Consider the following 15,326-nt stretch of genomic DNA (forward strand, 5'->3'; position numbering starts at 1 on the left):
ATTATTATTATTATTATTATTATTATTATTACAAGGATTATTATTATTATTATTGAAATTATTAATAAAGATTTCTTTCTTCAACCAGGGCGGCTCAGGTTTTGACTGGGGCCGTGGCTGTCCTGCGGGGTGGCCGTCCTGGCACGCCGCAGGGCAGAGGGCTGCAGCGTGAAGCAGGTGAGGGGGCAATGTGCAGGGCCCCCCGAGCTCTCTGTAGCAAGGGAGTAGGGTACTGGCACAGTAGGACCCTCTCCTGGCTGTGCCGAGCCCTCCATTTTTCATCCTATCAGATAATTCATTTCAGAGCCAGTCTCCCACCGGAGCAGCAGCAGCTTAACTGCTGACATGTTAATTTTCCTGACCGGGAGCCAGCATTGTTTGTGGGACCGTGGATGGTGCTTGGAGGGAGCTGGGGCTGGGCGACCCCGCTGCGCAGCGCGCTCGCCTGCCTCCCTGCCTGCTAATTGCTTGCTCACCAGACTGTGAGAAAATAATTGCTGCTATAAATTTTCTCTCCTTCTCTGCATCAGATATCCAGGGGAGGCAGCACGGCGCAACTGCTGCCTGCCAGCCCTGGGAGAGGGCAGCGCGGGCTGGGTGGTGCTGAGCGGGTCCGCAGGGGATGGACGCGGTGGCTGCCTGCGCTGCTCTGCTCCTTGGGACTCAGCGCTGCAGCGGAACTGCCACTGGCAGCTCTGCACCAGGCTGGACACACAGCTTGAGAGGAGCTTGGGGCAGGATCCCCCAGCCTGGGTGCATGCAGCTTGCAGGAGCTGGGGGGGCCCTGGCAGCCCTTCACAGGGCACCAGCCAGCACCCAGCGGGCCCCTGCAGTGAGGGCTGGGGGCGAGAAGAGGGACTTGCTGAACCAGGGCAACAAAATGCAGCCTCCACCCTTTCAGCGCCCCCAGCACTGGCTCTGCTGTGCCCTCAGCCCACCGGCGCGCAGGACAGACACAGAGCTCTACTGCGCTCGCCTTTAATGCCCGTCTCAGCTGGTGCCACCGGTGGGCTCAGAGTAGACCAGCATCAGCCGTCCCCAGTGGTCGGGATCCACGGGCAGCTCGTCGCACAGCACTGGCTCCACCAGCAGCTCCAGGCGGCAGGACTGCCCGGCCACCGGCCGTGGCACCAACAGCCCAACGACACGGAACAGACAGGCGCTCGCCAGCCCCAGGAGCTGCGGTGCTGTCTGGCCCCGGTGGCAGCGGGCACCCAGGCTGAAGACACGGAAGCAGTTGGCTCGGCCAGGTGGGAAGGTCCAGCGGAGGGTGAGGCAGAGCGAGAGCTGCTCCGCCTCGGGGCTCTCCTGCCACCAGAACTGCGAGGCTGCCAGGCTCTGCACCTGTGGCGGGGAGGCTGTCATACTGGCCGCATCCAGCACCTGTGGAGAGAACCACAGGACCGTTGGGACCAAGAGTAATGGGTGCCCACCCACCCTCACCGTGTGGGGCAGCACTGGGGCAGTGGCTCCCAGCTGGCACCAGTGGGCACTCACCCGGACCTCCCCGAGAAGGCAGGTGAAGGACGTCTCCTTCGGGCTGGGCTGGTGGCGGGACACGAGCAGGGAGAGGTCTCGCAGGCTGCAGTCCTGCAGGTCCAGCTCGTAGCACCTGACAGGGAAGGGGCAGAATGGGCACGGTGCCAGGGGCCCCACACGTGCCCAAGGGCACAGGGTGCTGGCAGGGCACTCACCGGCTCGTCCAGCCTTTGGAACCATGGTTGCAGGCAGCAAGCAGCTTGGCGAGGCTGGGTGGCAGTGCCGCGAGGATCCGAGGGTGGTGCCGGCTGTTGGACTCTGTCAGAGGGAGCAGGGGGTGAGCTGGTCCCATGAGCAGCAGATGCTCACTGCAGAGAGCATGGGGCCGGGGCAGGATTCTCACCAGGTAGGGAGGTGACGTTGCCCTCGTGGCAGGTATCTGAGTCCCAGGTGGTGAGCTCTAGCGCAACTGTGAACTCGTCAGGCTGCGGCCCCTCCAGCTTGTAGAGCAGTGTCAAGAAGAGCTTAGGGGGTGCTGGCATCTGCAAAGAGAAAAGGCTGATGACCCCAGATCCACCCAGAGAGAGACACAGAGAGAGAGAGAGAGGGGAGAAAAAGAAGATGCATCGGGTTAGGTCTGCTGGGCAGTACAGGCAGAAAGCCCTGTGGCACACTGACCACGAGGCCCTGGGGCTGCACAGCTCTGCCTGGGCCTCCTGTGGCCGTGTAGTGCCGTGGCAGCATAGTGCCAGCCTGGCACTGAGGTGACACAAGGGTTTTGACCCCAACTCACCGGGTGGCCACGCGCTCCTCGCCTGGGGGGATGATCCCCTGCACCCTCAGGGAGCTGCCCCCGCACCAAGCGTCCTGCAGGTAGCAGCTGGTGCTCAGCCTGCCCTCATGCTCTGGATAGAAGGGCTGGATCTCCTGCAAGCTCAGATCATACCAGGGCCCGGCCTCTTCCTCCTGCAGGACAGAGTGAGCTGGGTCAGGCAGGGAGCAGGGACTCCGGCTGTCCAGCCCACCCCTGCCCAGCTGCAGCTGCACTATCACCCCACACACACCTTCCCATCCATGAACCTGCTGTTGCCCATGCCCAGGCTGAAGGAGGTGGCGAAGGGCAGCGTGCAGATGCTGTGCGTGGGCAGGTACTCAGCCAGCAAACCCCAGAACCTAGAGGAAAAGGCGGGTGTCCAAGCAGAGCTTCCTCCTACGGCTGCTGCCCCAGCAGAGCAGGGCTGGGCTGGTCCCAGCATGCGGCCACTATCTGCCACCAGCCCTGTCCTACCACCCCATAGCCCTCCTAGACCAGGGTGCTCCTGGGCCTGTCTCCCCACCACAGCCCCTGCTCTGCTGAGCTGCCCTCACTTGTTCTCGTTTTGCAGGAAGTTTTCCTCCCCCAGGTGCTCGTAGACCCAGCCGGGAGCGAAGATGGCTGCGGAGAGGCCATACTGGCGGATCAAGCGTAGGGACTGCAGAGATGAGAGGTGAGTAGCAGTGGCCGGGCCATGTGGGCACCTTGTCACCTGCCCCATCTCCACTCCCCCAGGTTCTACTCCCCCTGTGGTGGAGCAGGACAACACCATGGGGATCCGCTGCGGCATCTCCCTCACCAGGGACAGCAGCACCGGGATGCCGCAGCTTCTCCCCATGCGTGGCACATCCAGATTCCCCCACTCCTCACCACTGCGTGCCTGGCTTAGCAGCCCACCACGGCACAGCGTGGCACCGCACGGCACAGCCATCAGTGGGAACTCAGCCCGGTGGTAAGGGGCGGCCCAGGGTCCTGCTCCAGCCTGGTGCCAGCACACCCACCTTGTTAGTGTCAAAGCCACCACCGATCACGTCCCCACGCCCAAAGACATCAACGCCAACATAGACATCAGTGCGCCGCGGCCCAGCCAGCTCACGTGAGCTCTCCAGGTTCTCCTCCTTCCAGTTGTAGTTGGTGAACAGCCCATCACAGGCATCAAAGAACACCCTGTGGACAAGGGGCAGGATGACAGGGTGGATGCTGCAGCTGTCCCAGCAGACCACCCCACCAGGGGCTGTGCAGTCCATGCCTTTACTATCCCCAAGTGCTGAGTTTAAGGTGGGCTCACGCCCCCCACTCAGGGCTACATTTGCCTGGGGAAGGTTGTGGGGTAGGCAGCGCCCAGCCTCACCTATTCTCCTCGTTCAGCCCATTCTGCCACTTCAGTGTGCCGTTCTGCAGGACGCTGTCGTACCAGATCACCAGCCCTCCTGGCACGGCGCGGTGCACCTGTGCTGTCAAGTGCCGCAGGAAAGGGGGCAAGTTTCCCACTGCCACCGCCTGGCAGGAGAGAGCAGGGATGGGTCAGCACAAGGAGCCCTGTGCAGGAGAAGGATGAGGGCAGGGGAGGAGGTGGGCAGAGGGTGACCACAGCTCACACTCAGCGTGTTCTCTATGTTGACCAGCCAGCCATCAAAGCGGTAGTGCTGGGCAATGCGGGCCAGCTGCTCACTCACGGCACGGTACGCCTCCTCCCCACCAGAAAGGAATGCCTCACATATCTTCTCCCCATCCGTCCACTCCGTGATGAATGTGCCTGTGGAAATGGCAAGAGCAGCATTGGTCACATACCCTGACAAACCCAGTGCATGCCTATGGCTCCTCAGGGTTGGCCCTGCAGCCACCGGTCTTGCAGCTGACCCTGCCCTTACCCAGCACGGGAACGCCATTCCTGTGTGCCGCATTGGTCCAGCACACGGGTGGGATGGTGACAGTGTGGTGGCTGAAGTAGACAAAGATGTCGATGTACCGCCAGTGGTAGAAGACGTAAGGATTGCGTGTGGCTGAACCCTGGATGAACCTGCAATGACAGAGAGGGAAGAGTGTTGGGCAATGTGGGAAGGACGCCGGCAGATGCCCATGAGGCTGGGCAGGAGCCTGACTCATTTCCCAGGTGCTGGGCAGAGCTGTGGTACTAAGTCACCCCTGTAAGAGTCCAGCTAAGGCTGGCCCAAGCAAGGTCATTGTGCTCTGGAGTCAAGAGACAAGCCCCTCCACCCCTCCCTGCCTGCAGACAAGCCAGCAGGAATCAAACCAATCAGAAACGGAAGTTTTGGGTTTGAGATGTTGAGCCCCACTGCTGCATTTCCTCTCCGCCCAGCATGTATTAGACTTGACATTATGAGGAAATTCTTCACTGTGAGGGTGAGGAGGCACTGGCCCAGGTTGCCCAGGGAAGCTGGGGATGCCCCATCCCTGGAAGTGTTCAAGGCCAGGTTGGATGGGGTCTTGAGCAGTCTGATCCAGTGGGAGGCGACTCTGCCTAAGGCAGGGGGTGCGGAATTAGATGATCTTTAAGATTCCTTACAACTCAAACCATTCTATGTACCTGTCATCCAGGTATCCGCCACGCATGTCATGGCACACCAACGTCCGGGGCCTCTTGCTGTGGAGTGGGGGCTGGCGCTGAGCCAGCGGCACGGCAGAGATATTGAAGTCGCCGTTGCTATCGGGCTGCCAGGACAGCAACTCCTCCAGGCCGGACAAGAAGAAGCTGATGGGCTCTGTTGTCTTCGTGTCAAAGTATCTCGCTGTGGGGCAGGCGCAGAGATGAGGGTTAGTGGCAGTGCTGCCTGTGCAGCTCAGCACCGGCACCGGCACGGGCTCAGCGGGGAGCCTGGGGGGCAGGATCCCCTCTCTCACCTGGAAGGGGCTGCGGGCGGGTGCTGATGGTCTCGTGCAGGATGGTGGTTCCACGGGGCTCTGCTGCCGGCTGGAAGCTGACAGGGATGGAGGGTGAGGACCGGGCACCCGGGGACCCCACGGCTCTGCCGGGACTGAGCCGGGACGGGCCAGCACCGTGGCCATCGCCCACCAGCGGCGGCGAACCGAGCCTGACCCGGCACCGAGCCGGAACCGAGCCTGACCCGAGCCGGAACCGAGCCTGACCCGGCACAGAGCCGGAACAGAGCCCGGCCCGGTACCGAGCGTGATCCCAGTCCCAATCCCAGCTCCAATCCCCATCCCGGCACCGATCCCCATCCCAGCTCCAATCCCCATCCTGGCACCGGTCCCCATCCCGGCACCGGTCCCCATCCCGGCACCGATCCCCATCCCAGCTCCAATTCCCATCTCGGCACCGGTCCCCATCCCGGCACCGATCCCCATCCCAGCTCCAATCCCCGTCCCGGCACCGGTCCCCATCCTGGCACCGGTCCCCATCCCGGTCCCGATCCCCATCCCGGCTCCGATCCCCATCCCGGCTCCAGTCCCGATCCCAGCTCCAATCCCCATCCCGGTACCGGTCTCGGTCCCCATCCCGACACCGCTCCCGACCGCACCTGCGCCGCCGCCGCCCGCCCCGCTCCGCCTCGGCCGGCTCTTCCGCGCCGGGTCTCTTGCCGCGCCGCTCAGGCCCCTCCTGCCCCTCCGCCATTGGCGCCGCCGCCGCCCGCACTGAGCGCAGCGCCCGCCGGGCCCGCACAGACCCTGCCGGGGGCGCGGCCCGCGAGCTCCGCCCTGAGCGCACGCTCCGCCCCCGGCGCCCCGAATGCTTGTCGCGGCGTGCGCTGCGGGGCGGGGCTGCGTGTCCCGGGATGGGGTGGGTGTCCCGGGATGGGTGGGTGTCCCGGGATGGGGTGGGTATCCCGGGATGGGGTGGGTGTCCCGGGATGGGTGGGTGTCTCGGGATGGGGTGGGTGTCCTAGAGCGGACTGGGTGCCCTGAGATAGAGTCCTATGTCCCAGGATGGGCACGTGTCTCCTAGGATGGGGCCATCTATTCTGGGATGGGATGTGTCTCCCAGGATAGAACCTGTGTCCTAGGGCAGGCTGTGTATCCTGGGATGGGCTCATTACTCCCAGGATGGGATGCGTGTCTTGGAATGGGCTGTGTGTCCCAGGATGGGGCCATATGTCCCGGGGGTGAGCACGTGCATCCCAGGATGAGACGCGAGTCCTGATATGGGCTGTGTGTCCCAGGATGGGTTGTGTGTCCCGGGATGGGACACATGCACCACGATGCAACGTGGAAAGGCTGAGACACCTGGAGAAAATTCCACCTATTCAGCCTGGAGAAAAGAAGGCTGAGAGGGGACCTTACCAATGCTGATCAATATCTAAAGGGTGGAGATCAGGAGGATGGGGCCACACACTTCTCAATGGTTCCCAGCAAAAGAACAAGGGGCAATGGGCAGAAACTGGAGCCTGGCAAGTTCCACCTGGACATGAGGAGACACTTATTTCCTCTGTGGGTGATGGAGCACTGGAACAAGCTGCCCGGAGGTGCTGTGGGATCTCCTTCTCTGGAGATATCCAAACCCACCTGGACATGTACAACATGTTCTGGGTGACCCTGTTTTAGCTGGCAGGAGGTAGACTGGTTGAGTTCTAGAGGACTCTCCCAACTCCAGTCACTCAGTGATTCTGTGCGTCCCAGACGGGGCCCTGCGGGGCAGCCTGGGCCAGAGCTGGTATCTGGGCTGGTGGCCACCCGCAGCAAGCAGCCCTCCACTTGTGCCATGCGCCAGCAGTGCAGCAGCCCCAGCTCTGCTGGCCAAGGGACCAGGAGCTGCAGCGCAGTCCCACTGCAGGGCTGGGACAGGGCCCTGGGCTGGCCAGGAGCTTGCTGTCTTCCCTGCAGGGTCCCTGGGGCCAGCCCTTGGAGGCATTACCACCACTAGACCACCCCGAGCAGCTCCACCTAGGGCCCCACCTGTGGGTCTGGGCTCTATTTAAGCTCAGTCCAGAGCCTTCCCTCCCTGTTGTGTTGAGAGGATGCTGGTTTCTAGCTGCAGCCCTACCCTGTCTAGCCATGGACCCACACATCTGGACTGTGACTCACCAGCTGCCCAGCTCAGACCTGCATTACCACAGTGGACCTGCCAGATGATCCAGACTCATGGTAAACTCAGACACCACTCCTAGCCTGCCCTGCTCATGGACTGACAGGTCCTGCTACTGCATTCAGCTTCCAGCTCCCCAGCCCTTGGAGAGCTGAGCTCAGATCTCCGTCGCTCTCCAAGGACAATCCACCCTTTCCTCCCACCAACAACTCAGCAGCACTGTGTCAACCCGTGAAGTCCCTATACCCTGGGAGCAGGAACCTGCCCTGAGACACCTGGAACTTCATAGAATCAGAATCACCAGGTTGGAAAGGACCCACTGGATCATCGAGTCCAACCATTCCTAACACTCCCTAAACCATGTCCCTAAGCACTTCATCCACCCGTTCCTTAAACACCTCCAGGGAAGGCGACTCGACCCCCTCCCTGGGCAGCTGTTCCAGTGCCCGATGACTCTGTCTGCGAAGAATGTTTTTCTGATATCCAGCCTGACCCTCCCCTGGCGGAGCTTGAGGCCATTCCCCCTTGTCCTGTCCCCTGTCACTGGGGAGAAGAGCCCAGCTCCCTCCTCTCCACAACCTCCTTTCAGGTAGTTGTAGAGAGTGATAAGGTCTCCCCTCAGCCTCCTCTTCTCCAGGCTAAACAATCCCAGATAGAATCATTCTACACACACAAAGAGGGAGGATGCACTGAAAGGGTGAGCTGGACTCAAAATCAGGTGTTTAATGTGGTCACAAGCTGTAAGGAGCACAGGCAGCCGCACGCTGCCCCGGGCCCCACTCTGCTATTGCATCTACCGAAATACAAAGCCTGCCAGCAGAAAGTCTAACTGAAGAGGAAGAAGCTGAGGCAAAAGGCCTCGCACCCAGGGCTGCCGATGGGGAGCCAGCCCATCCTCGGCAGCATCAGCACCAAACAGAGGCTGCGGTGGGGAAAACTGTGCTGGGGACTTGCAGAGGGCAGAACTGATGCAATCCACTCCCCAGCAGGAAGTGTCAGCCCAGAGGGTACCCAGTGCTGTGTGGCAACATCCGTGCCATTGTCTTAGTGGTCTTATTGCCTTTCCTGCTAGATACTGAGCATCCTCTGCCCTTTTCCAGAGGAGCTGGCAGAGCACCTCACTGGCTAGCAGCTCAAGGGAGAAACGCACTGCCTCACACCAGGGCACCGGCAGTCAAACCCGTCCAGCTGATGCCGGCCCATAGCCAGTGCCATGAATGCTGGTGTACCAGCAAAACCAACTCATGACCCTGTGCGTCTCCTGCCTGCTTATGGTGCTGGACCACAGGCACCAGCCCCAGCTTCTCACTCTCAGTTTGTGCTGAGCCAGCACTGGGTGCCCAGCTGTGTGCTGGTCCTGGGGAGAGGAGCTCCCTGGCCACCCCAGGCGAGCAGCCACCGCCTGGGTCACAAATGCAGCAGAGGCTTGAAGTGCCTCTGATGCATCTGATCAGCCTCAAGGAGCTGGAGGTGGGGGTATTTACACACTCTCACAGCTGCTGGGGGTAGTGGCACATAGAGGGGCTAACGGCTTAACGGTGGGTGGCACACCCAGAGCGAGAGGGCAGCAGGGACTCCTTGGACACCTGCCCCAGGGGAAGGGGGAGCAGGGTGGACCAGGCACTCAGGGATCCCCACTGTACTTGATGAGGTGGCCACTGAAGGTGATGTAAGTGTCATACTCATCACTAAAGACAGCATTCTCACGCTCGCCCTTGTAGAGCCGCACCCAGACCTCGTCTTTCTCCTGCAGCTCAAGCATGACGCTCTGGCTCTGCATGATGCTACGGTCGCTCACCTGGGCATAGAGGATCACTGCCTCTGCCCCATTGTGCATGATGTGCAGGTACGTCTCCTTCTGGTTCCAAGTGTGCACGTTGAGGCTGAAATAGTAGATGCCAGGGACGTAGCAGTAAAACTTGCCAGTGAACATGTTGAAGTGGTCATAGAGGTTGACAAACTCCGTGTCGAAGATGAGGGTCTGGTAGTAGTCATTGCTGTGCAGGGGTTTCTTGCGGCCCACGGAGAAGGCAGCGTAGTGGCTCTTGCAGCGCTCCCCTGGAGCGCCCATGCTGCCCTTCTGTCCCTTGGGCCCTGTGTGGCCCCTGCTGCCGGCCATTCCCGTCTTGCCATACTTGCCCTGCATACCTCGCTCGCCACGGTCCCCCTTTTCGCCTGGGTGAAGAAGGAGGGATGGTTGTGCTCTCAGAGGTGGGTTCCATCTCTAAACCTAGTGCCCTGGAAGCATGGGGACAGCCTCTTTGCCTGACAGAAGCGGATGGAGACAGCAGGGACCCCCAAGCCCCCCAGCCCTGCTCCCTCCCTGGCCTCTGATGCTTTCCTCAAAACAGCAGCTCACACCAGGGATACCTCCTGCCTGCTCAGGATGCTGGACCACAGGCACCAGTCTCAGCTTCTCACTCCCAGTTTGTGTTGAGCCAGCACTGGAAGCCCAGCTTTGTGCTGGTCCAGAGGTGATGCTGATAAGCAGGCAGGCTGATGGAGCTCAGGGTGAAGGTTTTGCCAGGGTGGCCAAAGGCAGTGCGGGGCCCTGCCAGATCTTACCTTTCAGGATGGTCATGTTGATCTGAGGCAGGGGCTGGTACTGGGGGTAGGAGAAGCGCTGGTTGTGTGGTTCACAGCAGCGGACACAGCGGGATGGTGGGGGCAGCCCCTCCTGGGCACTGCCAGCCTTCTGCTCCCATGGGGCCCTGGGAAAGGCAGAAAGCAAAGCGCAACAGGGAGCTACGGGTCGGGGCTGGAGCCCTTTGCAGTGCCAGGGCTGCTCCGGCCCCTACTGTGAAAAACCCTGGTTCTGGGATCCCCTCACCTGGCAGCGTGGTGCTGCGATGGTTCCTCCTCAGGGTCCAATGGAAAACGGAGGCTGGGACTGGGGCTGGTCTGGCTCCTTGCAGGCAAGGGTAGCAGCAGGCAGGAGAACAGCAGGACACCGAGCACCCAAAGCCCCTCCATGCTGCAGCAGTGCCCTGTGAGATGCCAGGGATGGCTGAAGGGGACGGCAAGGCATGGCTTCCAGCCCTAAAGGGCTGCTCTTGCAACAGCCTTTCACCTGCAGAGCCCACAGCGTGGGCACACACATCTTCTGCAGCTGCAGGGACCATCTATAGCTAAATAGCTGCTTTTAGCTGGGCTGTGTGTCTCGGTGATGCTGCAATGAGCACCAGGGGACGCTCAGTTTGGGGTAGTGCAGGGGGTCTGTGCTCATCAACAAGCTAGGAGCTGGAGTCATGCAGCCCCCAGAGCCCTGGCATGCGTGGAAGAGAAGGTTACCCTGGACAGCCAAGGGAGCCAAGAACAGCAGCCTCCAGTTGACCTTCCAAGCTCCGGGCTACACGCTGCTGCTCCTGCTCAGCCCGGCTCCAGTTGCCTCCCATGGACACCCAAGAGCAGCAATTCAGGGTGTCAGCACCTGGGAAAATTACAGCCAGCTCCAAATGCTGTGGAGCAAATACTGGGGTGCAGCCCTGCCCAGGGTGGGTCTGCATCCCTCCTGCCCTGGAGCATACAAGGATGCCTCCAGTGCAGGCTGTGCAGACCCTGTGAAAGGGGCTCCTGCGTGCTAGGAGCTGCCAGACCTTGGCTCTCCGTACCTGGGGCTGGGTCCTCTGTCCAAGTTTGCAAGGAGACAAGACCCACTTCTCCAGAAACCTGGATGTGAGCTGGCAGTCCCAGCTGGGAGCCAGCCATGACTGGGAGAAGCCTTCCTGGGAACTCGTAACATGCACGGGGCCAAAGTTAATATTTGCAATAGTTGGTGGCACCATGGCCCAACCTGGGCAGATCCACTACCCTTCCCTGCCTTATCACAGCCTTATCTGCTCAAGGTGTGGGGCCGGGCACGTAGCACCTCACTTTGCAGCCCCGAAGGCGCCAGGATAGCCATGGCCAAACACATGTGTGGCACTGCCCAGCGGCTTGGTCCAAAGTGGTGCCAGGGCACGACACAGGGCAAAGGGTTGCCTGGTCCCACACCTTGCAGTGCCAGGATAGAGAAGGCTGCTTGCCAGGCTCCAGCCTTGGTCAAGTGCCTCCCGGAAAGGTCTGGCCTTTGGTTTTCTCTCCTCTCCCAACAGCCTCCCCCCAAGCTGCCAGGATCACCTGCCCCAAAGAGTCCCACAGCCCCATGTCCTGGGGATGGGCCAGGCCATGGGGGATGATTTGTTTTGTTGTAGTTTTGTTGAGATTCTGCTCTCCAGGTGCTGAGATCCCAGTCAGCGATCACCAGGCTCAGGCAGGCTGTTCCTGTGGTCCCCTGAGCACTGGGGCTGGTGGCATCCTGGGATCTGTGACTCTGGATCTGCGTGGGTGCAGAGGGCATTTGAGGCCAGGCTGGATGCTTGGATTATAAATCACCTTTGCTGGGGCTTGGAAGGGGTGGAGGGGTCGGGAAGGGCTCCAAAGGGCTTTCCCACTGCTCACTCCCCCTGCACAGAGCCCATCGCTTCACAAGCTTCCCAGGTGCCTCTGTCCTCCTGCCTCTTGTTCCATATCTCAGCCCAAGTCCTGCTGGTGCTGCTGGGTATGGGGAGAGGCAGGGCTGTGGGCACTGAGCGTGGGCAGCCTGGCACCGCATCCTCCATGCCTGCTCCCTGGCCTGGTGCCTGCCCATGCTCAGCTCTGTGTGCAGAGGAGAAGCGGATGCACGGATACAAGCATGGAGAAGGCCGTTTAGGGGCTTGTGAGATAGAATCAGCCAAGGTAGTCTCAGTACTGGCTTTCTTCACCCTGCTTGGCCCCCAGCTGTGCCAGCCACGTGCCACTGAGCATGGCGTGCAGCCCGCTGGGGTTTTAGGAAGCCTGTGGCCAATTGCCAGTTGTCAAACCAGCTGCTCCCCTGGGACCTGCAGCGGACTCAGCCCTGGGGAAAATGCAGCTTAGCAGGGAACTGCTGTGCAGGAAAAAGGAATCCTTCACCAGGAAATTCCCATCAAGAAAGGCAATGCATTTCCCAGGCTGTCGTAGGGCTGGAAATGGAGGCAAGCACAGTGCCATCGCTGTCACTGTGCTCCCACCGACCAGCACCCAGGGCTCACCAGAGCCCCGAGCGCACATCTCCCTCTGCACCCCACAAGCGCACTGGGTGGGGCATGTTGCATCTGCATAGGCGTTTACAGTCCTGCAGAGGGGACGCTGTTTTTCTTGTCAGGGTTGGAAGATCTCCAGGAGCAGTTCGGAGGTTTAAATTCATTGGCTGCTAAAGCCTTGCGACTGCAAGTCAAAACATCCTGAAATGCATTCCAAGCAGTTATAAAGACCAGGACAAAACAAGAGCAAATCCCAGAGCAGGGCTGTGGGAGCTCAGAGCGGTAGGACAGCATGGAGGCAGCAGGATCTGTATGCCCATCTCGATTTCCCCACTCAAGTTCGTGGATACAGCCCTTCCCTGACCTACAGATGCCTCTAGCATCTGGGGAAATATTGATGGGATGGCTCCCTCCACCTCTTGCTGCAGCAGCTGGGACAGATGCAGAGCTGTTTGCATGCCCAGAGCAGCGCAGACCCAGTGGGTATCAGGGTGGGAGGTGCATGGGGCAGCTGTGGTCAAGGCCCTCGAGTTCCTGCGGCACCTGGCAACACCACTGAGTTGTGCTGGGAGTTCCAGCAGCCCCCACAGCCATACCTGGGGGTGGCCCAGCCCTGGGTTTGACACACTTGTGGGGAATGGATTTTTGGGCACAGGGCTGGGGGAGCCACAGTGGATCTGCACAGGCTCCAGCACCAACCCTCTTCCTGCCTCTGTCCTCCCACAGCTGCTGCTGGTCAGGCTGTGCCCTCAGGGGATTGTGAAGCTCAGTTCTCGGTCCCTAACACCTGCTTTGCAGGGTCCTTACCCAGAGCAGGAAGGACTGGTCCCCCTCGCTGGATACACCAAAGGGCACCTGTGTGCTTGGTGAGGTGGAGCTGACACACTGATGCCGCAGCAGTGCCCAATGGCACCTACAGATGGGTCCACAACAAAGTGCAGCTCCAGGGTGCTGGTCCTGGGCATTCCGAGCCCCCCCAGACCTGCCCCCCACCTACCTCTGGGCAAGGCTGCTCCCTCCTGGTGCTGCCTTTCCTTCCCTAGAGCATCCCCCCGGTGCTGCCCTTTCAGGTGTGGGGCACGAGGCAGAGCCTGCCAGCGTTGGATCAGCTGCCTCCTGCTCCGACAGCCTCTACTCCTCCTTCGTCCCGGGCGGAAATGCACTTTCTGGAAAGCAAAGGAGGCAGCAGAGAAGCAGGACGAGGCATGCAGCCCTCCCACTGCCAGATGTGAGCCCAGCAGCACGGGCGGCCAGTGTTAACCATGTGTGCTCCCAGCTTCTGCCAGCACCAGGCCTATGGCCATGTCTGGCGCTGGCCTGAGGTCAGGGAATAGGGGTGGCACGTGCCGAGAGTTTCACTGGAGTCAGCGTGGGGAGCCAGGATGCCAGCAGCTGCACTCCAGCGTAGGATCCTGCCCCATGCTGGGAGAGCTGCTGGTCCTTCCCCAGCCCTGGGGACACTGGAGCATGCCCAGTTCCCACTGGGATGGACCTTTTACGCACAGCCAGTCGTGTGCTCATGCATCCCACTGCACTGAGCAGGATCTGTCCCTCCTTCCTGAACTCCAAGTGGCAGGGTGGCTATGGGAGGATCTGGGCTGGCACAGCAGGAGGAGCCTTGGGATGGGGCCAGGCTGCACTGGGGACTGAACCAGGGTTTTGCCAGCTGGGCTGGGCCCACCTGGGGCTGGGCCGTAGAAGACATCACCCCTCAGCACCACGGCTATAGAATCGTAGAATGGTTTGGGTTGGAAGGGATCCCGAAGCCCATCCAGTTCCAATCTCCTGCCATAGGCAGGGACATCTCCCACTGGATCAGGTTGCTCCAAGCCCCATCCAACCTGGCCTTGAACACCTCCAAGGATGGGGCAGGCACGACTTCTCTGGGCAACCCGGGCCAGGGACTCACCAAAATCACAGAAAAACATTTTTTTCATAAGATTTCACCTCAATCTCCCCTCTTTCAGCTCAAAACCATTCCCCCTCATCCTATTACTGGACTCTGATCAAGAGCCACTCCCCAGCTTTCCTGCAGCCCCTTTCAGTACTGGAAGCTCCTCTAAGGTCTCCCCAAAGCCTCCTCTTCTCCAGGCTGAGCAACCGCAACTCTCTCAGCCTGTCCTTGCATCAAAGGGTCCCCAGCCCTTGAATCATCTCCGTGGGCACCTCTGGACCCGTTCCAACAGTTCCATGTCCTTCTTATGTTGGGGATTCCAGAACTGGACATAGGGGTCCAGGTGGGATCTCATAAGAGCAAAATAGAGGGGGAATATCCCCTCCCTCACCCTGCTGGCCACACTTACTTTGACACACTTGATGCCGTGAAAAGCCAGACTCAATAATCAATGCCAATTTCATTAAGTAAGGTATCCTTTTATGCGACACAGGGGATCGCTCGACCTAACGTGTTTGCAACTTCTAGCACAATTCAGAAAGGCTATATACACTCAAAGCATACATATTCATCAGTTTTCCTGGAACAGGTGTGTCTATGATAATCAGTTCCCGGAATTGATTTACATAAGTTTCTTCCCCTTGGCACATGCACTCTGCCCTCTGGGGGTCTTGGGCTGGGGGTTTCTGGGTTTCACAGTCTTCTTCACAGTGAACTTTTCAACTTTCCTTCTTGCACGTGCGCTTAGACTCCTTGGGCACCTCTTCAAGGTTGCATCTGGTCCCAGCTGGTTCTTCTTCCTCTTATCATTGCACTAGTCCTTTTCAAAAGGCTTAATTAGATACAGTCACATTCTTTCCCATTCTTTCTAGCTGCAGCCTTGTTAAAATCCCTTACGTAAGCGTAAATATCCAGGCACAGGCTAGCTAAAAGTTACTATTCAAGCTAATCCTGTATTTTAGTTCTAAAATCACAAAAACTATAAGTAATGTTCAAACATATAGTAGGTTAGTAACTTATAAGAAATAATCTCTTCCTTCACACCCCAGGATACCGCTGGGCCTTAGCACCGAACCCAGCTCCCACCACCCC

The 15,326-nt window shown here is 59.8% G+C and overlaps 2 protein-coding genes across 3 annotated transcripts; both read right to left on the reverse strand.

The window, feature by feature from the left end:
• Position 1: 1 nt before the first annotated feature.
• Positions 2-5,954, reverse strand: ENGASE (endo-beta-N-acetylglucosaminidase). 2 transcript variants are annotated; one of them, XM_054082977.1, is made up of 14 exons: positions 5,794-5,954; positions 5,156-5,232; positions 4,842-5,043; positions 4,165-4,313; positions 3,892-4,049; positions 3,645-3,793; positions 3,295-3,460; positions 2,848-2,951; positions 2,544-2,652; positions 2,273-2,445; positions 1,883-2,037; positions 1,695-1,797; positions 1,498-1,612; positions 2-1,383 (listed from the first exon to the last, which is right to left on the reverse strand). In XM_054082977.1, exons 1-14 carry the CDS (start codon positions 5,886-5,888, stop codon positions 991-993), a joined length of 2,148 nt encoding a protein of 715 aa, XP_053938952.1. In that variant the 5' UTR covers positions 5,889-5,954; the 3' UTR covers positions 2-990. The 2 variants fall into 2 exon arrangements, with proteins under 2 accessions (XP_053938952.1, XP_053938953.1); XM_054082978.1 differs by lacking the exons at positions 2,544-2,652; positions 2,848-2,951.
• A 2,026-nt stretch (positions 5,955-7,980) lies between these two features.
• C1QTNF1 (C1q and TNF related 1) lies at positions 7,981-13,515 on the reverse strand. Its single transcript, XM_009561112.2, has 4 exons — positions 13,338-13,515; positions 10,126-10,282; positions 9,861-10,006; positions 7,981-9,470 (listed from the first exon to the last, which is right to left on the reverse strand). The coding sequence occupies exons 2-4, from the start codon at positions 10,266-10,268 to the stop codon at positions 8,920-8,922; spliced, it is 840 nt and encodes a 279-aa protein (XP_009559407.2). The 5' UTR covers positions 10,269-10,282; positions 13,338-13,515; the 3' UTR covers positions 7,981-8,919.
• Positions 13,516-15,326: the final 1,811 nt, after the last annotated feature.

Source organism: Cuculus canorus, chromosome 18 (assembly GCF_017976375.1).
Source record: "Cuculus canorus isolate bCucCan1 chromosome 18, bCucCan1.pri, whole genome shotgun sequence".
NCBI classification, from domain to species: domain Eukaryota; kingdom Metazoa; phylum Chordata; class Aves; order Cuculiformes; family Cuculidae; genus Cuculus; species Cuculus canorus.

Excerpts from the sequence above, each read along its gene's own strand:
- ENGASE (XM_054082977.1), bottom strand. The coding sequence starts at position 5,888 with ATGGCGGAGGGGCAGGAGGGGCCTGAGCGGCGCGGCAAGAGACCCGGC. Across the intron at positions 2,952-3,294 it reads GTGGCTTTGACACTAACAAG|TCCCTACGCTTGATCCGCCA; the intron begins GTGGGTGTGCTG and ends TCATCTCTGCAG. Across the intron at positions 1,798-1,882 it reads CAACGTCACCTCCCTACCTG|AGTCCAACAGCCGGCACCAC; the intron begins GTGAGAATCCTG and ends TCCCTCTGACAG.
- C1QTNF1 (XM_009561112.2), bottom strand. The coding sequence starts at position 10,268 with ATGGAGGGGCTTTGGGTGCTCGGTGTCCTGCTGTTCTCCTGCCTGCTG. Across the intron at positions 10,007-10,125 it reads TCGCAGCACCACGCTGCCAG|GGCCCCATGGGAGCAGAAGG; the intron begins GTGAGGGGATCC and ends TGCCTTTCCCAG. Across the intron at positions 9,471-9,860 it reads CAACATGACCATCCTGAAAG|GCGAAAAGGGGGACCGTGGC; the intron begins GTAAGATCTGGC and ends TTCTTCACCCAG.